The 24981-nt window shown below is 37.5% G+C and overlaps 1 protein-coding gene across 3 annotated transcripts in view; it reads left to right on the forward strand.

Annotated features, from left to right (window-relative positions):
• Positions 1-24981, forward strand: part of LOC145986503 (uncharacterized) — a 72501-nt gene that overhangs the window by 5692 nt on the left and 41828 nt on the right. For 2 of the 3 annotated variants that reach the window (XM_083120582.1, XM_083120583.1), the window contains exons 2-6: positions 6711-6893; positions 11205-11381; positions 12537-12752; positions 22091-22182; positions 24694-24881. In XM_083120582.1, the coding sequence (XP_082976708.1) occupies positions 6717-6893; positions 11205-11381; positions 12537-12752; positions 22091-22182; positions 24694-24881 (850 nt within the window). In that variant the 5' untranslated portion in view covers positions 6711-6716. The remainder of the gene's footprint in view (positions 1-6710; positions 6894-11204; positions 11382-12536; positions 12753-22090; positions 22183-24693; positions 24882-24981) is intronic. The other variant, XM_083120584.1, reaches the window with a different exon arrangement.

The following is a 24981-nucleotide window of genomic DNA, read 5'->3' on the forward strand; positions in this document are numbered from 1 at the left end:
TCATAATTACGTACATAATTCACTTTACAGAACTAATAACAAAATTATTGCAAATATAGCTTGTGGAACGTTTTCGCACAAAGACAATTTTTACAAGTAAAAAGATTGAACAAAGGTTTTAAATGCATCTTGATATGTCAATTTGTAATTATAGTAAGTAAATACATTGACTAGTACTTAGTGTGGCCACCCCTGGCCTTTCTAAGTGCTTCCAACCTTCGAGGCATGCTATGAATGAGATTTTGACAATATTCGACCTCAATTTCATTCCAAACATGTACAATTGCTGCCATAAGTTCCTCTTTTGACCTGTACGTCTGATTACCAAGTTTTTTGCACATCATAGCCCACAGGTTTTCTATAGGATTCATGTCTGGAGAGTTGGGCGGCCACCAAAGTCTTTCAATATTCATATCATGAAACCAGTTATTCACCACCTGAGCACGGTGAGAGGTTGCATTATCGTCTTGAAAAATAAAGTAATCCAAATTCTGTCCAGAAAAATGATCTCCTGCAGTTTGTAGAACTTTCCGATTCAGGATTTCCAGATATTGATCAGCCTTAACGGCACCTGTGCAAATATGCATCCTGCCAATCCCTTTTGCAGAGAAACATGCCCAAATCATAACACTGCCACAAAACTTTTGAGTATCTAAAATACAAGATTTTGCAAGTTCTTCTCCCTTCCGCATCCACAGTCATTCCCCAGCAATTTAAATCGTTTTTCATCAGAAAATATCACATGTTCCCAATCTGTATCATTCCATGCGCCATTACGTGTCACAAACTCACGTCTAGCTTTTGCATGTGCGTCAGTTAGTCTGGGTTTTTTACGTGGGACGTGTTTAGAAACACCCTGTTTCTTAAAGTTTGGATACTACAGTAGCATGAGTAAGATTGATTCCCACCTCATTTCGAAGTTTATGTGCAATTTGGCGTGAACTCATTCCTCTGTTCTTCAGTGCCATGTCCTTTATCACACGATGCAGTCGAGGTGATGTCTTTTTCTTTCTGCCACAGTGACTTCTCAGTGATGATTTTCCATGTTCTTGTTGCTTTTGCAGGCAGCGGCTAACTGTGGATTGATGCATTTGAAGTTGTCAACCAATTTCTCTCTGAGAATGACCATCCATATGCAAAGCAAGAACCATTCCTTGCTTACGTGGTGAAATGTTGCACTTTCTGCCCATTTTCTTCAAGAAAACATGCTCAAATACACTACACACCACCAGAACACTTCACAAATATGATAATGTATCCAAACTGTCAATAGTGAACATGCAGTTTGCAACATAAAACATGTCACAAGTTGCACTACTAACAATCGTTTTACAGATTCATGACAATTGATTACAAAGCCTTGCAGCAGTAACTGATTGCAACACCCTCTAGCGGACACTCCAAACACTAAATCAACAAAATAATAACACCACACTACGCAGTGATACCAGACAAATGCTTCAATCAATTGATTTCAAGTTGTGCAGGAAAGATGCATGCATGCGAAACTCAAAATTGTCAACATCCGTAATAAGAATACAGTGATGCTAATTTTTTTTTTTTTTTACATTCTCAAGAAAAATATGTTGGTATATAAATAATTCTACCAAACTTTACTTGTATGTAGTTGTAATCATTGATTTGGGTATCACCCTAATTGCAATACTCATCTATCAAATTTGAATTGATTTGCCGCTTACTCTCTCAAACACTACAGTAAAAATAAATATCTGAAATAACACTATTATCAAAATTATCGAATAGCTGGAATCATGATAATAAATAATATATATTTTCCAATGTACAAATATTATACATAGGGGCTTCTTTTAAATATCCATGTGGTTGTTTTAAGTTTTTTTCATTCAGAAGTAGCATAAAAGTAGCGAGTAGCGAACAGGAGTAGCGTAGCGAGCTACATTTTGGTGAAAGTAGCTGTAGCTGTACCAGAGCTACATTTTGGACGAGTTGTTGTAGCTGTAGCGAAGCTACTTTTAACATGTAGCATTCTGATCACTGGTGAAAGAACACAGAAAAATCCTATTGATGTCAAACCGAAGACTAAAGAAAAATGCCAATAATAATGTAAGTGTCAATTTACTAAAACCACTGAACCTAACAACACCAAATTAGTATCTATGTCAAATTACCGACATCATGGAACATAATAATGTCAAATTAATAGATGCATGTCAATTCGCTAACAGGATGAAACCTAACACTGCTAACATAACAAAAATATATAACTTGAGAATCTACATAAGAATATGCACTTTGCTACATGGTTGCTAGGACAAAATCCATCAAGTGGCACTTGGCACTCATGCTACTACGAACACTAGGCATGCACATGTGACATGCACCAAAAAATAGTCTGCATTAATTCTTGAGCTCACTGACGTCACACCAGAATTTCCAAGTTTCAATATCCAGTACCACTCACAGAATACAAACATAATGTAACTACATTTCAACTCCCTTTCTCCCATAAGTCATGACTTTCAAAAACAATTCCACATGTTTAATTCGTATGACAGCGAGTTGACTATGATGAAAATGATGTCTCATTTACTCCACTATAATACAGTGTGTTCCGTTCAAATCTCCCTAATTTCAATCAATTACTGTGAACGAAGTACGATGAATTTTGAAATAACTGAAACACCAAATGAAAGGCCACATCTTCAAGTTTTGTTTTCATGACTTGAAGTTGTCCGTTTGCTCACTACGCAGCGCCACGGTCGCATAAATATAAACTGCGACTGTTCAACAATGTGCAGGCAGTAGTTAGAAGTGAGTGATCGGTTAGTTAATTGAACTCTCCAGCCTAATTATTGCCTATTTTTGTGGGAGCAGGAAAAGGTTTATTATCCATTTTGCCTTGACTCATCTCACTCAACAGGTCGCTAGGTGCCGTGGCTTGCCGCTAGTTGATAGCTTCCTGGAGATGAGGCCTTGCTCGAGAAAAGGTTTATTATCCAACGCGCAGGCAGTGGTGTGGTATGCTGAGACAAAATCTGTGATTGCAACGAAATTTCAGACGAGTGCACGGAGGAGTCGCACCTGATGCTAAATCAATTAGGCTGTAGTTTAGTAAGTTTCTAACAACCGGCAGTGTCCTAAAACAATCTAGTGGAGCTCGGCGTCGTGTGTCGGAGGAAAAGGTGGAAGAAATTGGAGCGGGGTTTCAGAGAAGCCCGAGTAAATCCATCCGCCAGGCATCTAGGCAATTCGTGTGTTTCCGACTCCAGTGAATAACATCCCAGAGTTACGAACCCGCATACGTGATACGATTGCAACAGTAACAGGGGACATGTTGGAGAGAACATGGCAAGAAGTTGAATACTGACTGGATATTGTTCGTGCTGCCCAGTGGCGTATACTGAGTCCCAAGGTCTGGGCTATCTCACTACGTCACAAGGTCCTAGGCTATGAATAGAAATAAGTTTACCAACACCTAAGAAATGAAGTTGCCAACTCCTAAGAAATCAGGTTGCCAACTCATGAGAAATCACGTTGCCAACTCATAGGATATCAGGTTTCCAACTCATAGGATATCAGGTTGCCAACTCATATCATATCAGGTTGCAAACTCATAAGAAATCAGGTTGCCAACTCATGAGAAATGAGGTTGCCAACTCATGAGAAATCAGGTTGCCAACTCATAGTATATCAGATTTCCAACTCATAGTATATCAGATTTCCAACTCATAGGATATCAGGTTGCCAACTCATAAGAATTCAGGTTGCCAACTCATAAGAAATCAGGTTGCCAACTCATGAGAAATCACGTTGCCAACTCATAGGATATCAGGTTGCCAACTCATAGGATATCAGGTTGCCAACTCATGAGAATTCAGGTTGCCAACTCATGAGAATTCAGGTTGCCAACTCATGAGAAATCAGGTTGCCAACTCATGAGAAATCAGGTTGCCAACTCATAGGATATCAGGTTGCCAACTCATAAGAAATCAGGTTGCCAACTCATAAGAAATCAGGTTGCCAACTGATAGGAAATCAGGTTACCAACTCATAGGAAATCAGGTTACCAACTCAAGGTTGCCAACTGCAGAATCACCATCATCATCTCACTGATATGAATAATTCTATTTATAATTTCTCATCGATTTTTCTCTTGTATTTTATTTTCTAGACTTCAGGCTTCGCAGACAGCCTATCTAGCCTAGAATATGGGACACATGTGGAGGTGTATTAGTGTGTGGAAAATAAAATTTATGAGTTTTTCTTCAATTCTCTGAAATTTTCATTGCTCTATCATTCATACTTTCTTTTCTACGATTAATTGAAATTAGGGAGATTTGAAGGGAACGCCCGGTACATCTCCGCGAGTTAAAAACAAGTCATTTATATGGAACATATCTTCACAAAGAAAGAAAAAAAACAGTTTGTAAGGGGGGTACAGAGGGTTAAGGGTACAAGTTCTATGTCTATCTTTAAAAATATTCAGAAATTTCCATAATGTGTAGGTAGGGTATTATGTTAACTGCTCTCTGTAATAATAATAATACTTTTCTGTATTTTCCCACATTATGCTTCATGGCTAATGTGAGTGAATTAACATCGAAAGCATGGGAATATGTGAAATATAATAGCATAAGAACTTAATAAAAGAAAAACCTGGTGAAACCACCCCAATCTGCTAGTCTCATCACATGACAGTAGTCATTCCCTTAGAAGGTGGATGGGATATATATAGTCATCACTTGTATTTCCGTTAATGGATGGATGGTATGTATGTATGTGTATATCTATCTATGTAAACAAGGTGTCGTTTTAATGGCACCCACAGACCACAGAAATGTATACAGGATATCAAATCAAACAACTTTTCTCGGTGTGTCGCTTCGGCGTTACAGTAATTCAAAAAAGCCCATTTTGCCACCTGAATACTGGCTACCCAACGCAACATTTTATTGCATTGAAGATGTCATTTCCTGTGGCGAAATAGTGCAAGGCAGTGTTGCAAGGAACTCACAAATTTTGTTAAAAATGACCAACTACCAACTTTATTATGAGCTGTAAAACTCGTCCTGTAGACCGAACATCCAGGGTAACACAGCCTACCAGCCAGAAGACCAGCAGTTAATCCAATGGAAGGGTGAAGTGAACCAACGATACGAAAAATGGTAGAAAAACAACATGTTCAAAATTAAGTGGTACAATCGGATTTTGTCTCTCAGCCTACACGTCAAATATAGTCATCGTAAAAAAAAAAAATCCGAATTTCAATTAAAAAAACATAAAATGTGGAGTTTGCCCCCTCTTCTCCAGCTACTTTGGGGAAAAACCGGAACTTTTGCTTTTTTTTTTTTTTTTTTTTTCAAAGAATGGATCTTTCGCAACAGAATGAAACTTGATTCATGTTCGTGGGTGCAATACAATTTGAATAATAAGGCAAAACGTAAAACTCTGTTTTTTTCCTCAAAACAGTGAATTTGCATATTATTCATAAAATTGTTATAACTCGGACACTATGGGACCAATCTACTTCGGATAACTTTTGTTTTGCAGGTAGAACATCAGTGCATGCAACCATGTAAAATTTGGATGCCCCAACTGTGGGGGGGTTACGGGTGGGGGCTGCATCCCCTGAATCAACATCTGATCCCATGCTCTCACATTCATTGTCCGTATCATATAAAAGCTCATCGATTTCCCTAACGCATAATCGTTTCCTTCCGGACATATTTCCACAAAGAGCCGAGTCAACAGGGAACAAATGGATTCACAGTAGCTACACAAGATGCAAGTGCGAACGAAAAAAATCAGAAGCACATATCACAAAAAAATTACCCAACACAAGTTCAACACAGCTCAGGGGGCACACAATCGGAAAGCACAAAACACGGTCTTTCACAGCCACTGCTCTGAACGTCTATGGGGAGGCCTTTCCTAAACAGAGGAGGGGAGGGAGCCTTTGCAATTCTTTGTTTTGTCTATACTTGTGGATAGACTCATGATTCTGGCTTCTGGCCTCGGGCTGTCGTCAGGCTTCATTGCATTTCTAACATAGAGGCGACAGAAAGCTGACACCGCTAAACCTCTTCCAATCCAGCCTCTCCTTGACCCCCCCCCCCCCCTGCTACTACTTTTGGCTGGATCACCGGGTCTAAACACAAAGAAGAATGTGTGCCTTATCAGTACTAAATCACAGTGTTGGAAGCTTGGAGGAAAACAACATCGTAAATACCAAGCATTCATTGTGTCTGTCAAGTGTGAGCCCAAACACGTGACATATTACGAGAAAGGAGGAGGGGGGGATTTGGAATTTTCGTAAACACATGTTCCCGAACCTAACTGTCAGTGTTTCAACCTCAATATACAAATATAAGTGTGGCAAACCCTCGATAATTGTATCTAAAGCTGTTTGTTCCATATATGCAACCGCGGCTGACAGGGACATACTTGTTTTTGTTCCACATATGGAACGGCGGGGGACTAAAGGTTATGGTTTAAAAAATATCCACGTAGACAAGTTAATACCCAGTGTAAGTTTCATATGTCTATCGATTTTTGTACAAAAGCTACGTTCATTTAATGTATCAGTTGCATTACTCTTTGGACACCCTGTACATCCTTGTTTTCCAGATCATCGCTTCACCATCATAACCATATGATATGGGTTGTTCTTCACTTGTTTTCCATGGTGCATGTTTTGGATTATTTACATTCTTTCCTTTCTGTTTTAGCATGCTATGAGTGCCAAACCGCAGAATTTTTGCCTGAAATGGAAAAATTATCAGAGCCATATTGCTGGAATATTCATACAGTTACTTCAAGCGGAATCTATGGTAGATGTCACACTTAGTGCTGGTGGAGAACGTATTCATGCTCATCGACTTGTTTTGTCAGCATGCAGTCCATATTTCCAGGTATTTTACATATAAGCATATTAGAATATTTTTTTTAGATGATTGTTTCATGTTTGCATAGCTAGCTATCTAGTTTTTGTAAATATGAAACTATACAAAATGCCAACTAGTCAGGAGCATTCTGCCATGTGATTGGAAAATGATCATGCTGTTGCCAATTCGAATGTAACAGAAAGTGTTATAACGTTGCCTATTACATTCCATGTATTTTGGTGGCCAAGTTCGAGCTGTAGCCCACCCAATATATCACCACATAAAAGGCAATATGTCCCAAGAACTGTGGGATCTTCCTTTTTCCCCTTTACCCCATCTTTATAACATATAGGGATGAGGAATTGACAACAGAGTTCAACCGCTATTTGTTGGATTTTTACATGCTTGCCCAGAACCTTTCTGCTAACCAACTTCTTGGCCGATGTTCGCTCTAATGTAAGCTTGTTCATATTTTTTGTCTAAAATTTAACTTTAGAGACAAAAAGTGTTTCATTGTGTAATTCAACTTTAAATACTCAAACACTTAAGCTGGGAAATTCCACAGAAAGTGGTCCTACTCCATGTACATTATCAAAAGGAATGGAGCTGAAAATTATTGTTTTTCACTGCATTAGAGCTTCAGTGTTTGTGAATGCATGTCATTTTCATAGTTCACAAACAGAAATTATCATCATCTCTAGTCAATAAACTTCATATTCAAATGAAGTCAAACTTTGCTACATTTTTTAAGTGTCGCACACGTAACACGTTTTCCCTCCCTGATAGCATAGTGGTCTCATAAAAGGTCCCAGATTCAATACCTGATGGAAGCCCATAGTTGTTCAGATCCCACTTTAAACTGTAGGTTCAGCCTCAATTAGTGGATCTGTTCATAAAGTGGACTTAAAACAAATGTCAACACATTTTCATTAATGCTCTTCATGCATTCAGGCCATGTCATCGTATTCAATTTTTTCATTCGTTAGCACACACCACTAAGTACTTTACAGTCCTATGAATTCAGTTGATTTATGAATATTTTAATCCCTTTGCATGTGTAGAACCTTATATTTTATGTGTGAATTCCATGCACGTAATATGCAGGAAGACCCGAGCTATGAATAGAATAGAATACTTTATTGGTCATTAGACAACATAATTGGAATAGACTTCATCATAATAAGTACCTATATAAATGTTAATATAAAAAATTGCAAATTAAACAACGTGTTTTTGTTTACATCGTATGCAATTGAAAAAATAGTACTCTATATTTGATTGCGATACAAGCCATGTCTGTAAACCCATTTTACAGCTCTGTGATGCATTATCAGTAGACATTTACATTTTACAGGCCATGACGGAAGTATTCTTCAAATTCCGTGACACTATACATACAATATCGTAATAATATATTATTAATGTGTTTAGCAAACTGCTTGTTTTCCAAATTACGTATAGAAGCTGGTAGCAAATTAAATAGTTTCATTCCATTATGTTTAAAATTTTGCTGAGTCTTGCATAATCTAGCATACGGCATTTCTATATTCAGATTGTGCCTTGTATTATAGTCATGTACATTAGATCGCAACCTGAAACTGGGGAAGTTTTCCTTTATGTACATTAAACTATGATAAATATTTATAGAGGTAACTGTCATAATACGGTATTCTTTAAAGATTTCCCTACATGACTCCATATCATGTACTCCTTTAATACCACATATAACCTTCTTTTGCCATTTAAAGACTTTCTTTGCACCTGTAGAGTTTCTCCATAGTAAATTACCATACAGTAAGTGTGAATGGAAAAGAGCGTAGTACAGGGCGCGAAATTTCCGGTCGCCAGGTCGCCATTGGCGACCAAAAAAAAGTTTTGGGTTGGCGACTAAAATTTCGTTGTTTCAAATGTGTGTCAAACACGCCTCAAGACTTCACCTCTTGAGAGAAACGGCAGAAGTTATAGAAGAAATTCTAAAACTGAGTGATATCCACACTATTAGGTAGTTAGCCAGCAAAGAACGTGCAAAAAGAGCTCTCTTGCAATCATGCAAAGCTGTTGTGACCCATCTTGAACAGGTGGCCCATAGAAAAGACAATGATGGCGCTAAAACTAAGGATGCTGAAAAGTTTGAAGCAATTTAAATTTGTTAAGCTTCTGTACTTCCTTTTGGATTTCTACGGGAAATTGAACCCTTTAAGCGTGGCACTACAAAATAAGAATCTTTTGATTTCATCTCTGAAAATAAGAATTGAACACTGTATTTCAGTTTTGGCTGACATGGAATCTAATGTTGGACCAAGCAAACAAGATTTCTTGGACCATGTATCCATTTCAGGGAAGATCAGGGATGTGCAAGAGTTTCAGACTGTTAGAGGAAACTTAATTAACAATGCGAAGGTGTACATCACAGAAACATTGTCGTCTATGTCAACAGATGCGATTGCATCTCTGCATGTTTTCGACACCTTGGGTTGGCCTCCCAAAGAAAATATTCTTCAGTTTGGGATAGAAGAAATAAAGAAGATATACATATACTTTAACCCGATCCTTTATAATGAGAAAATGGATGTTCTGTCAGCAGTGGACAGAATACAAACTTTTGTTTCCTTCTCCAGCTTTGAATCAGACGCTGGAGAAGATCCACAGTGCAGAGTGTTCAGCAAGATTCCCCAACTTGCTCCAGATTTTGACATTTTGTGCTGTTCTACCAGTGAGCACAGCCTCATGTGAGGGAGGTTTCAGCTGTCACAACAGACTCAACACTACTTACAGGAACTCTCTGAAGACTGAGACACTGGATGATCCTCCCTGTCAGAGTTTGACCCAGCAGCTGCGATTGATAAGTGGTACTTCAGTGCAGAACGACAGCGCTACACAAACATTAATATTTAATAATTGCTCATGTTTTTATTATTTATCAATATAAAATAGTAGCGACCAAAGATTTTAGTCCGGCGACTGATTTCAAACTTGAAATTTCATGCCCTGGCGTAGTACACAGAAATCATCATTTCCTCACTTACAGACCTTTTTCATTTCCGCAATACATACAGAAAAGACACAGGCAAGTTTCTTACATAGTTCCTGGGTATGAACTGACCAGTTTAATTTTGTATCTAAATATAGATAAAATATCTATAAGCAATTTTACATAATCCTGATTATTTAAGGTGCAAGGTGGGTTATTTAGGTAGAAAAAATGAGTTTCTGTTTTTTGTCGAATTTAACACCAAGCTATTTGTTTTAAACCATAAAGAGGAAGCATTTAACATTTCTTTATTTTTGATGCTAAGGTTAAGAATACTGTGATCATTTGTAATAAAAATAGTCATCAGCATAGATAGCTGTTTTATACAGTAGGCAATTAGGTAGGTCATGCACAAAACTAAAAACAAAAATGGACCTAATACTGATCCTTTGGGGACACCAGACAAAATGTCTAGCTCATCAGATTTCTTATTATTAAATTTTACTATCTGTCGTCAATTTGTGAGATAAGACTTAAGAAGGGATAGTTCGTTATCATTTATTCCATAATACTGTAGTTTTTTAAACAAGATTTCATGCACAACTGTATCAAAGGCCTTACTTAAATCTATCAAAATATCACATGTATATGAGCCAGACTCGAAGCCATTAATTATCTCATTTACGACTGTCTCTACCGCATTAATAGTAGATAGACCCAATCTGAATCCAAAGTGGGCTACATTAATAAGTGAATTCTGTTCAAAATAAGGGGTCAATTGCTTTTTTACACAGTACTCTATAATTTTAGAAAACACTGGAACAAAGAATATAGGCCAGTAGTTACCAGGGTTATCTCTATCACCCTTTTTGTGGATAGGGACTGTTATAGATATTTTTAGGCTATCAGGAAAAATACCTTAATTTAATGTCCAATTAATAAGATATGTAATTGGAAGAGCTATTACTTTATAAATAAAGGTTGATACCGAATAAATCTTCACTATAGGAATTTTTCATTTTTTGACACAATAATTAAAATTTCATCTATACTAATCTGTACCCACTTAAAATTGATATGATTAAATTGTGGAAAACTTTGCCTACCAAGATAGCCATTAAGGTCATTGTTGACATTGTCTATATAGGTCATGGGAATTTTGTTTAAAATTTAATTTGGATGTCAAATAACCTCTAAGTTATCTTTGTGCGAACACTGTCTGAAGTTTTGTACAAATGCAGTGCAGTCAGTGCAAATCATTATTGTTTTTATTCCATATGTATAGGTTTCCTTTTCAATAGTAGATATTTACAAAGCTGAATTTATGCCAAGGTTCAACATGTGTCATTTATTTTTGTTTGCTGCAGGAGATACTGGAAAATGCAGAGGATACTCATCCTATTGTGATTTTAAGTGAGATGAGTTTTGAAGATGTTTCTTGTCTGGTTGAATTCATGTATAAAGGGGAGCTGAATGTTGATGCAGATAAACTATCTTCAGTACTGAAGGCTGCAGAAGCTTTAGGAGTTGGAGGATTGACCGAAGTATGTATAATTTCAAATATTTCTTCCAACTAAGAAATGCATGATAGATGTAAAAATATGTTTCTTTAAAGTTTAACCCTTTCTTACTGAGTGCTCATATTCCATAGTTATCCCGAGATATTTCTGAAACAAGTACAGTGGAATCTCGATTTTTCATTTTCCAGGGGAACAAGATGTAAGAAACTTAAAATGCATGAAAAGTGTAAAAACTGAGAAAAAGTTTATAACATTAGGCTCCATTTTGACTGTTGAGGATTGAATGTACATTGTGGGGGAATGTGAAAAACCAAAACATATCTGGGTTCCACTGTAATTTTATTTCACACTAATATTGATAAAGATCTTTCATGTTAATTACTCCAATTTTACCTGGGTGAGTAACATGAAAAAATCATACATCAGCAGAAAGAGCATTGTTCATTATCCAACTGTACTATATTTTCTTTCAGTTATATAATCATTAATAGCACAGTGTATAACTACAATAAAAATATTTTAAGTTTATGAGAAATACAAAAATGTTTGGAAGTGGCAATGTAATTTTCAAGCAACTTCTAGAAAATTGTTCATTATCAGGTATTTAATTGATGAATCTGTTTTAGTTTTAGATATATTTTTTCCATTGTTAGTCAAATAATTTCGTACTTACTTTGCAATTGCATGTAAGCAGATTAATGCAGTTAATACTGTAGAATCAAATTTTATTAGGTAAATTAATTCACTGTAATTATATTTATTAAAAGTATATAGTTTCTTTCAAGGCTCTAATTTTATCCCTAGTAAGTACCAAGTGCAGTCAGATAGAATTTACTGATGTGGTGCAGATGTTAGTACATGGTCAATCAGAAGAGGTTTTTTTTTTTACTCACGTAATCCAGACTTTAGTGAAATGCTTGCACACGTGAAGGTTGTGAGAACACAGTTGAAATGAGATAAAGTGCTTACAATCCTGTTTCCAAATATTATGCCAATAAATACATATTGAAGTTAGTTTTTGAATAGGCTTGTAGAGTCAAAATAACAGGGAGAATTAATTTTAGTTTACATGTTTTATACGTACAAAGTCATTTTGCTTGTCAATGTACATTGAATACCAAAAGGTTCAAATAGTATATTGTCAAAAATATGTGATATTATGTGTCCAACCTTTTGTAGGTTAGCAAGCAGTTGGCAGAAATAGAGGCACATGACAAGGGAGAGGAAGGAAGATATGGAATTGAAATCAGTACATTTACAACAGAAATACTGGAAGGCGATGAAAGCATTGAGGGGGAACTGATAGAATTGCAAAGTGATGCTCCTGCCATAGAACTGCTTATGAAAGCTACCAACCTAGTGACTGAGAATGATGCAATAGAGACTGAAGAACAGGTAAGGTAATGCACCATCACCAGTGATGGTGCTGTGAAGCTTTGAAGTATTGGAACTTTAACTGCACTTGAGGACATGAAATTAGAGAGCTGTCAGAATTAGCACTTGTGCCATATTGGTGTCAGTGGAACTATTCACAACTGAATTTGTTCTGAGGTTGATTACGATGTGTGTACTGTTTTACGGTTTTGCAGTCCATCTATCTAATATATGTGTTACAATATAATGGCATCAAATTTAGGGCTGACCTTCTACATCGGTATCAGGAAGCATTGGTTGGAATTTATTTAACGATAGCGGCATTTAGTTCTTTCACGGCATCCAAAAAAATGCCGTGTAACAATTTCGAAAAGTCTAATTATGCTGGAAATTATGCAAAATTCATACTTTCTTTTCTTTTTGTGTGAAAAACTGGATCCAATGCACCCTCGCAGCTGCCTAATTTTGTGGCCACTGCTACTGAAAAAAATAGTTTTTAATTATTGAATTGCAATTTTCATATTTTCAAAATTTGTAACTGCTTAATCATTTATATTTTACCACGAATGTTGCGAAATCATATTCTTATATAATAGGGATGGGACGATATGAAATTTTGGCCGATACCGATACAGTACCGATATAAAATTTACCGATACCGATAACCGATATTCTACCGATCCGATATAAAATTAGAAATGGTCCTTGAAGACCCTGAAATGTTCATTGATCTCCGTAATAAATGTGTGTTTCGAGCTGATTGCAATGAAAAAAAGTTGAATATTTAGACATTTACTTTTTCAGAAAGTAGGGCAAGGAGATTATCCATAAAAATTACAACAAAATGGCAGAATTTTGCACTAAATTATAAGATATTTATCGATATATCGGATCGGTAAAATAATCGGTAATTTTACCGATACACCGATATGCCTATATCGGCCGATACCGATAGAGTACCGATTAATCGGTCCCATCCCTATTATATAATGAAGACTCATAGGGATGAGGATATCTGCCACAGTGGAGGCAATCAGCACCATGCTCCAAGCTAGCCTTGGTGGCAGAATGGTCAGTGTAACACACCACAAAATCATAGGTACCAGGTTCGAACTTTGGTGAGACATGGATGTATCATTGTGCTTTTCCTTCCAGCGTTTCAACAGTTCCCCCTCATTGTCACTATTAACAAAGTTTAAGCCAGTATGTAGGAAAGCAACGTTAAATAACCAGAAATAGAAATTGCACCATGTTTCACCTGCCTTTACTCTTCCAGGGTACCTCAGGTATTATTTCTTCACCTCCTGAGGAGCCATTTATATAACTCCTGAAGAAGACACATGACGTGCGAAAGCTAAAATAAGTTAGTACATGCCAAAACTGGACCTTTCAAGTTCTGCTATTTAGTGAAATTACGGCATGTGGTGTAAGTTACTCTTTATCCAAATAATTTCTGTCAGATGACTCACTCTGGGAATTAAACCTGAAATTCCTGTGTGGCAGTGAAATACATCCTATTGACTGGACCACTGTGGCTCTCATACAGATATTGAATTTACCAATTTGGTAACAAAGGCAAGATTGAGCTGATATCTGGTGTATGAGTATCATTATGGCATATTTAGTTGTGGCTGTAAATTTTCTATTTCATCTTGTCACTAGCTGGTGGTGTCATGCCATTCCAGACTGTTTATTGCAAATCAATGCAGTAAAATACTCTGCAATTTTACAAATACGTATATTGATGTTGTGTTGGCAGTTGAACACAATGAGAGTACAGTTTAATCAGTCCCATCCCTACCTTTTGCTAATAAATGTGCAGGGTGGCGACAGACCTGGAAAACCTGGAAAACCGGGAAAAGTCAGGGAATTTGAAGTGTCAAAAAAAGTCAGGGAAATGTCAGGGAATTTCGTCTTCATTGACTTTTTAAATTTTATTATTTAAAGATATCGTTATGGAACTCTGAATGGGAACAGAAAATTGTTATAACTCTGGCACTATGGGAGCAATCTACTTCAGATAAGTTTTGTTTTGCAGCTAAAACATAAGCGCATGCAACCGTGTACAATTCAGAACGCCGGACCGAGGAAGGGGGTTTGGGGGCTCGACCCCCGAATTTCAATAGAGAAAACAAAAATCTGAAGTTTGCCCCCTCTTCTCCCACTATTTTGGGGAGAAGGTGCAAACTTTAGTATTAGTTTCAAAGATTGGACATTTCTCAAGAGAATGAAACATGTTTCATGTTCTTGGGTGCCATACAAGTAGAATAATAAGTCAAAATGTGATTATTTTTTTTTTACAAAAATATGTAATTTGCATTTTTGGAGGTAAATTGTTATAACTCGGGCACTATGGAAGCAATCTACTTAGGATAAGTTTTGTTTTGCAGCTAAAACATCATAGCATGCAACCGTGTACAATTCAGAACGCCGGACCGAGGAAGGGGGTTTAGGGGCGCGACCCCCGAATTTCAATAGAGAAAACAAAAATCTGAAGTTTGCCCCCTCTTCTCCTACTATTTTGGGAAGAAGGCGCGACCTTTAGTATTCTTTTCAAGGAATGGACATTTCTCAAGGGAATGAAACATGTTTCATGTTCTTGGGTGCCATACAAGTAGAATAATAAGCCAAAATGTAATATTTTTTATTACGAAAAATATGTAACTTGCATTTTTGGAGGAAAATTGTTATAACTCGGGCACTATAGGAGCAATCTACTTCAGATAAGTTTTGTTCTTCAGATAAAACACCAGAGCATGCAACAGTGTACAATTCAGAACGCCGAACCGAGAAAGGGGGGCTGGGGGGCACGACCCCCGAATTTCAATGGAAAAAACAAAAAAATGGATTAGCCCCTACTTTTCCCGCTATTTTGGGTTGAGGGCGCGAACATTATTATTATTTTCAAAGAATGGACATTTCTCAAGAGAACATAACATGTTTCATGTTCTTGGGTGCCATAGAAGTTGAATAATAAGCCAAAATGTGATTTTTTTTACGAAAAATATGTAATTTGCATTTTTGGAGGTAAATTGTTATAACTCGGGCACTATGGGAGCAATCTACTTTAGATAAGTTTTGTTTTTCAGAGAGAACATCACAGCATACAACCGTGTACAATTCAGAACGCCTGACCGAGGAAGGGGGTTTGGGGGAGCCCGACCCCGAATTTCAATGAAAAAAACAACATAAAAATCTGAAGTTTGCTCCCTCTTCTCCCGCTATTTTGGGGATGAGGCGCAAACCTTAGTATTCCCTTCAAAAAATGGACGTTTCCAAAGAGAATGAAACATGTTTCATGTTCTTGGGTGCCATAAGCCAAAATGTGAAACACTGTTTTTTTTAAAAAAAAAATAGGTAATTTGCATATTGCTCAGAAAATTGTTATAACTCGGGCACTATGGGAGCAATCTACTTCGGTAAAAGTTTTGTTTTGCAGCTAAAACATCAGAGCATGCAACCGTGTACAATTCAGAACGCCGAACTGAGGAAGGGGGGTTTGGGGGGCGCGACCCCCGAATTTCAATGAAAAACTATTAAAATCTGGAGTTTGCCCCCTCTTCTCCCGCTATTTGTGACGAAGGCGCGAAGTTTAGTATTCTCTTTAAAGAATGGACATTTCTCAAGAGAATGAAACATGTTTCATGTTCTTGGGTGCTATACAAGTTGAATAATAAGCCAAAATGTGATATTTTTTTTTTACGAATAATACGTAATTTGCATTTTTGGAGGAGAGTTGTTATAACTCGGGCACTATGGGAGCAATCTACTTCGGATAAGTTTTGTTTTACAGATAAAACATCAGAGCAAGCAACTTTGTACAATTCAGATTGCCGAACGGAGGAATGGGGTTTGAGGGTGCGACCACCGAATTTCAATGGAAAAAACATAAATATCTGTAGTTTGCCCCCTCTTCTCCCGCTATTTTAGGGAGAAGGTGCAAATCTTAGTATTCTCTTCAAAGAATGGACATTTCCAAAGAGATTGAAACATATTTCATGTTCCTGGGTGCCATACAAATTGAATAATGAGCCAAAATGTGAAACTCTGTTCGGAAATGTGGCATGGATATGTTGCAGAGGGGGGGGGGGGGGAAGGGGGAGGTTGGTCATCAATATGCATTTTTCAAACTTGCTCCAGACTTGTGTCAAGAGTTTCCACCCAAACATAAGAGTATGAACGTCCAAAAAGCACATTCATTTCGTAATCAGCACAATTATACCATATGGTATCATCAGGCCAGTACGACCTTACTCTGATGATACCATATGGTATTATTGGGGTAGTAAAGGTTAAGCCTCTAAATATTACGTGGAAAATGCATTGAATTATCATTTTTTCTTGTTCATATGGGAGTAGTAAGGGGACTTGTCACGTAGTAAGGCATTTTGTTGGGCAAACTGAAGGAACATGGAAACAAAAAGGTTTCATTGATACATACGATTTTTGTTGAATATCGTCACCTGACAAGGTATCTCACTACAACATGCGACAGAAATTGCATGGACTGGAACATCCAACAGAAATCGCATGCATAAACAAGAAGAGCTTTAGACTGCAAATATGCTGCTGAAATTTTATTACTCTTCTGGCTCACTTCACCTTATTTACCAGGTGTATAAGCTTAAATCTGCTGTTTTGTAGTCAGAAAAACACATCGTTTGTTCATAGAAAGCAACAAGAAATTTATTCAAAGTACTTGCCCTCGCGAGCTACACATTTTGCCCATCTCTCGGGCAATTTGTGGATACCACGCCAAAAAAAGTCCTTCTCTTTCGAGACAAACCACTCATCAAGCCATTTTCGGACGTCTGCATACGAATCGAAGTGCTGCTCAGCGAGGGCGTGGCCCATCGACGAAAACAGATGGTAGTCGGAAGGGGCCAGGTCTGATGAATAGGCGGGATGGGGTAGCACCTCCCAGTTGCGTGTCTCCAAGTAGTTTTGGACCAGTCTTGACGTGTGTGATGGGGCGTTGTCGTGGAGGAAAATCAGCTTGTCATGTCTTTCTTGATAATCCGGTCTTTTGTCACACAGAGCACGGTGCAATTTGATCAGTTGTTGGTGGTAGCGGTGGGCAGTGACAGTTTCACCAGGTTTCAACAGCTCAAAGTAGACGATGCCCTGTTGATCCCACCAAACACACAGCATCGTCTTCCGGCCGAAGCGATTTGGTCTCGAGGAAGATGTTGATGGTTGGCCGGGATCAACCCACGATTTCTTGCGTTTAGGATTCTCGAAATATATCCACTTTTCATCACCAGTCACAATCCGATGCAGGAAAGACTTTCTTTTTTGTCTGGCAAGCAAGATTTCGCATGTGTTTTGGCGTCTCTCCAGCTGCCGATCGGTCAATTCATGCGGCACCCATTTTCCGATCTTTTGAACCTTTCCCATGGCACGTAGACGCATGGAAATGGCTGCTTGAGTAACACCCAATTGCTCGGCAAGCATCTTTTGCGTTTGGGTATCGTCCTCGTCCAAAAGAGCCTGCAATTGATGGTCCTCAACCTTCCTGGGCCGATTTTCACGCTTCTTGTCGCTCAGGTCAAAATTGCCGTCTTTGAACCGACGAAACCAATCCCTGCACGTTGTTTCCGATACAGCACTGTCACCATAGGCCTCCACAAGCATTTGATGCGATTCAGCAGCCGATTTCTTCAAATGGAAGCAGAAAAGCAGAGCTTCCCGCATATGCTCTTTTTCTGGCACAAAACTAGACATGCTTACCACAGGAACACTGTCTGTTGTTGTCTGCACCTGCTAACGATGTGCACTGATTTGTGTTGGCAGATGTCCAACTCATAAAAACACCAGGTATGGCGTGCTCATGGTAGCTTCATACGCTCACTAACGCCATCTATGAGCAAACAGCAGATTTAAGCTTATACACCTGGTAATGTAGCAGTGCTTATGAAGGTCTTCTTTCATCATCATCCTGATGTATTACTGGTTTCGCACAAGTTAACATACGTTTACAATGACATTGCACTATTCTTAGATATCAAGAAGAATTCAACCAAACGGGATATATATTGAATACTATCACGAAAAATTTAACATAAATCTGTAATGGTGAACGTTATAAAAATTGGCAAGAGCATGCTCCCAACCTCAAATTTACTGTAACACTAGTATTGCATTGAAATTAACGCCACTCTCTGTCCTGTTTGTTTAAACTCGTGAGAGATGGTCATTAATCTCTCACAGGGTAAGGTTAATGTCCAATATTATGAAACAAAATACTAATAATAAATTCGTAAATATTTTAATATCATATTTACTAGATTCATTCAATCATAAAAGCAAATCACTTTCTTCAAGGATTGAATTTTCTCTGCCAGCCCTGCTAAATTTTCACTTTCCATCTACTATTTATATGAGGGGTGGCCAGAAAGTAATTTCCAATTAGTAGGGACATTGATTTTTCGCAAATGCCAAAACCGTGAAAAATGGTAATTGCTGCGAAGTTATGTTTAGGAATGTGCAGTGATGTCTGGACACATTTTTCGCCCATTCGAAACATCGAAATAATTCGAATTTGGCATAAAATGCGAATTGTTGGCGTTTTTAACGATTTTTTTAAAGAAATGTCCTAAAAAAATGAAAAATTCCATGAAATCCAACATTCTTCTCTTTTCTAGGCCATGTTTGTGTACATAGAACATGCAAGTTTTCCAACATTTTACTCAAGAGTAAATTGTAGAGTTATACAAACATGGAATAATTCCGACACATTAAGTCATGTATTTCCCACGATTTTTTCAACTTCTATTAAAACCATTTGCATCACAGAGCAAAGTGGCAGGGTTCTAACAGGAGATCGAGTGCATATCTACCGTCATACAGGAGCCACATCTTCGTATTTGTCACACACTATATGTTTTGAATTACCAAGCTAAGTGTGCACCATCGGCATTTGTCGAGCCAGTAATAATGGAGCTCAGTCATTAGGGCATCTGACTACTATGTGAGAGACCCGGGGTCGATCCCCTGCGGCGGAGAACCGGGATGTTTTCCATCTATTCAAACTGCTCCGGTGACCGCCCAGCGTCATATGAAGCTGGGACCTTGAGGAAACTTTGAGGGATAAAGGTGGCCAGGAGCATGGTGGTGATCACATCATCCCCACCTTCAGCCGTGATCAAGAAAGTGTGGGACCCTAACTCCACACCCCTATACACCTTCATGGAAAAGTGCAGGGGAGCACTTTACTTTTACTTCCTCAAAAATCTGTTCCAACATATCAAACTGTCACGAAAATACGTAGACCATGTGACCTACTATTTAAAATAATAGTTTAAAAGCACAATGAAGTATTAAGTTTCGGTATGTTTGGCAGATAAATGTTCTAAAACAAAAACGCGAATTTTGGGTAACGTAACACTAACAAGTCAAAAAAGATAATGCCAATTTTTGGTGCTATAATATATCGGTATCTGTCACGTGAGATTGATTGATTTTAATTTTTTGGTGCGTCGCCACTTATGGTCATTATGCACCCTTCAGTATATACGGAAAATTCCATTATCTAAAATCCTTACTTAAAATTAAAAAAAGGGATATGGAAAATAACTTTCAAGATATCAAACTCTCACGAAGAGGCGTAAGCCATGTGACTTACAATTTGAAACAGTAGTTTAAAAACACCATGAAGGTAGAAGGTATATTTGCCAGAAAATGCGCTAAAATGAAAATGTGAATTTTTTGGAAAAATAACACCGTATAGTAAAAAATAAAAAATAAGAAAATACACAAATTTAAAAAAAATAACAAAATATTAAGGTCCCTACCAATTAGGCATAAATAAAACAATAATATCAGTAGTAATTTATTGCATTAGTAACAGTGAGTCCTAACTTACTTTTTGGCATAATCACCACCATTGTTCTCGCATTTGTCGTAGCATGGCACTAAATTTTGTATGCTCATGGTATATGTGTCTGACAAACAAAAACTGAAACTATCTCTACCGCAGTGTAGCTGTCAAATCCTTGCCCTGCCAGAAACCTATTCAGTTAAACCAGGAGATGAAAGTCTGTACATTAAAGGGCAGGACTTTGGGATTGGTCCAAGATCTCTCACCTGAAGTGATGCAAAGGGCCTGTGTTGTGCTGTATGGGGTTGTGCACATTCAATTGGCCTTCCGTGAATTGTCTGCACCATCGTCTGACCATCCTATCATTCACGACATCCGGTCTGCACACCTCACACGATTGCTGGTGGCTCTGTGCCAAATTCTGAGTGTGCAATGTAGGCTACATCGCAGTCTGTGGAAGACTGTATGATAGCTGCAATCTTTAACCTAGAACTGTCCTAAAACATCTGCATTACAACTATACCAGATTACAGCTACATGCCACTTCTTCCTGTCTGCATGTTTGTGTGTCGCTCTCCGACCACTATTGTTGCATATAGGCACCATTGGAGTTTTTTTTCAGGATGCCCCTCGTATATGAACTTTCAGAAGCTTTTATTATTAGAGTGTTCCTGTTTTAATGTGTGGTTAGCTAAATCAGGTACCTATACAATGCAATTCTATAAATTGCTTGCGTTAAATTTCTAATACCTACGTACCCTTTTCGTCAGCATTAAAGGTATAACTGCATGTTGTCAATTTCACAGTACTTCACTTGGATATACTGTACTGAAGCAGAAATCCCATTGATAAAGTAAGGAAATATGACACTTTATTTTGTTCGATTCAATTGTTTCACTTATATGAAAGAGTTAAGTTGTTTGTTCTACAGAGAAGAGAGAAGTAGCTTTATGCATTGAAAAATGAGTCCGCACTCATGGTTCTTGCAAGCAGAGGGTTCCAAACTTCAGTGGAAATATTAACATATAATACCGAGAATGGATAAGGAGACTGATAAATTACAAATTGTATTTCTTAATCATTCACTCTTCACTCTTATCTCATTTAGTCGTAACTTTAAAAATAATCAAGTATTTTATTTTAAAGTTACTGCATATGACAAAATTCCGTAATCAATCCTTTCCTAGCTTGTGAATTGTAATAATTTTCCAAATTCACTATTTTGCAGTTTGAATTTAAATCATAGAGAATAGAGGAATTAAGTCAATTTCATAGAAGATGATATTGGTGTTTAACAAATCCATGCCTGGATCTGTATGAGTTTATTATTTCAATTTACAAAAACATCGATTTAGTTTAGTTTATAATTGTCAGGGAAAAATTTAAATTTTGTCCTGGAAAACCTGGAAATGTCAGGGAATTTCATTTTTGCTTGTTTGTAGCCACCCTGATGTGTGTATTGCTTGTTTTAAAGTTTATACCTTGTGTTCCATCAGTAACAAAAACATGTGTTTTTTTTTTTATACCTATTCATTTCTAGGAGCAGAGGGATTCATTAGAAAATACTGCCAAGGAGACTCATGAAGAGAAAAAACGGCGACGTAGGAAAGAACAGTGCAGAAAAGAATACAGGTAATTAGTTGTATGTAACTATATAAAGCTAAAATTGAATCTTCCTCATTTTCTGATATTTATTATACAGTGCCTTTCATAGCCGCAGAGCAGCGGCTATCTCAGCGAGAAGTAAGAGCCCATCTGCCAGCATTTAGTTTTTTAGTTTGAGTATTACTGGTGCTTTTCTGCAGTCTAATAATGTCATGTACAATTTAAAACAACAAATTTTTATGTCATTACAAATTCTTGGTGTTTCGTACCCACATGCCTGAAATCAGTTGTATATAGTTCAAGAAGTCGACGATAGATGGCAGTGCACAGCAAATAGCAGAGGGACATTAACTAGAGGAACAATGTGAGAGGAAATCAAACCAAACAAATGTATATAGTACAAAATGATTATTAATGTTTGATGAGTAATAATATATCAACAATGAACTGTGTAAGGTCGTTATAATATAATGATCGCCATAGCTATCACATATGTCAACAGGAGGAAAATAAAAAAGTCAAAGAACGATGTTCAATTTGCATCTTTGCCGTCTAATAGGAAGTTCCTATTAGATTTTTCGGTTGTATTTCGCTTGGTGGTGCCAGGTTCTAGGCAGCCTCAGAGCACTAGCGAGTTGCACATTGTATTGCAGCACCGGATTGAGGTTGGCATGGGATTGGCTGCGACCTTCAATTATCCCTTTTGGTTGTGTAGGTAATGGTGCAGTATTCAGTGACCCAAAGGTGTGATAATTAGATATTCGGGGTAAGTGCTGAAGAAACGAGGTAAACAGGCCGGTAGGAAGACCCATGAAGCCTTGTTAGAAAGAAGAAGAAGTCTATCTACATGTATATAATTATAGAAGAAAGAGCTTATAGAAAAAGAAATTATCTGCCTGCATATAATTATAGAAGAAGAAACCTATATAAGAGGAAATATATCTACCTGCATATAATTATAGAAGAAGAAGTCTATCTACGTGTAGAAAGAATAAGAAGCCAACATCAGAAAAAAGAGACGTAGAAAGAAGAAGAAGCCTTTACATGTAATAGAAGTTGAAGATTTTAGGCATATAAGGATCTTAAAGCCAAGATTGTGAAAAGAGAACCACATGTATTGAAATGTATTAATCTCATGTTTTCAGAATATACGTTGGTTTAGTCCTCTCTGTTGTGAGTAAACTGCTTGTTTCCTTTCATAAACCTTTTGATGTTCGTTGCTCAAATTTAATAGCCCGAGATATCTCATGTCTTTATCCCTGAGCTAAGCCGGACAGTGCCTGTACCTAAAAGGGTGTGGCATTGTAGGGAAGTTAGAATGCATTTTACAGCAGAATTCCCAGATGTTCCCGTTCCAAACAGATAGAATGTTCGGAAACTTGTGAAGAAATTAATGGAAACAAGATTTATTCTTGGTAAGAAGTGAAGGGTGAAATAAATGGCATGTGCACACAGAGGATAAACTAGATGATGTTGGAGCACGATTGGGACATACTCCTCAAAAATCCCTTCGGCACCTTGCACAAGAAGACATCATGTCTCCATGGCGAGCTACCAAGCTTTTAAACCTGAAGCCATACATTAGAAGAACTGAAAGAAAATATCAGGAGAGTAATTGAAGCAATTTCAGAAGAGGAACTGATACATATTAGTGAAAATTTCCTTTAAAAATGCTGTAAATGTGTGGAAGCAGGAGGACATCATTTGCAACATCTCTTGTAACAAGATACATGCTCATTTTAATTTTAACTGTCCATTTAATTGTACAAGCTTATTTCATTACGTAGCTAGCAGTTCCACTTATGTGGATGTTGCATCCAGTTTGCCGGCAGACGCGAACTTGATTTCTGCCACACTTGCCACCACTCCATGGCCACGTAGGCTGTGAAAGGTACTGTATAACTACGTTAGTTTTGATCCACTAGTGTGAGGGAATTTCACTACTATGTAGTGAATCAAGGAAAAAGTGGTGAGTGTGTGTCTCAAAATATATTCAAATCCTAACCAGGCCTCCCCAATGGCATAGTGGTAACATCATCTTCTGTTCAAAAGGTCTTGAGTACCTTTCCAATGGTATAGTGGTAACATTGCCTTGTAATCAAGGGGTTTTTAGGTTCGATTCCCAGAGGAGGCACATAGTGGTTCGGAACCTGCTTTAAACTGTAGGTCCAGTCCCGATTAGCCTTACTGTGCATAAAGTAGACTTAAAACACCAAATCAATCAAATTGTCTTGATTTTGATACCCAGTGGAGACACATTTTTCAGTGGTTTGGATTCCACTTTATACTGTAGGCCCAGCCTCAATTAGCATTTACATAAAGTGGACTTCAAAACAAAACTCAAACTTAAATCATATTTTGAATGGATAAAATGTTTTAATTGATACATGTATCTTCTTACATTTACTTATACTCTTTTAATCATTGTGCATTACTAACATCTCATGAAATTTATGACTGTACCACAAAGTAATTTTAGATAATTTTGTAGTGTTTTTGTTTACAATATAAATTTTGTGGGAAACTATCTAATTTCAGTGAGGAGAATTTGATGGCAGCAATAGGGGAAATGCGATCTGGCAAGTCACTTGTTGAGGCTGCCACACTGTACAGAATTCCAAGATCCACACTGTATGTCAGGGCTAAGGCCATGGGTGTACAGATTGGAATGATTAGGCAGGAATATTCTGGTGAGCATGTCCAAGCAGCAGTACAGGCAGTTAAAGGTAACACATTAAATAATTTTATTATGTCTACTGTCAAACCTGAAAATTGGTGTAATTTATTTCATATACATTTCTGACAAAATGCTTTCCTCTTCTGTAT

Source organism: Lepisma saccharinum, chromosome 4 (genome assembly GCF_977018435.1).
Source record: "Lepisma saccharinum chromosome 4, izLepSacc3.1, whole genome shotgun sequence".
Classification (NCBI taxonomy): Eukaryota; Metazoa; Arthropoda; class Insecta; order Zygentoma; family Lepismatidae; genus Lepisma; species Lepisma saccharinum.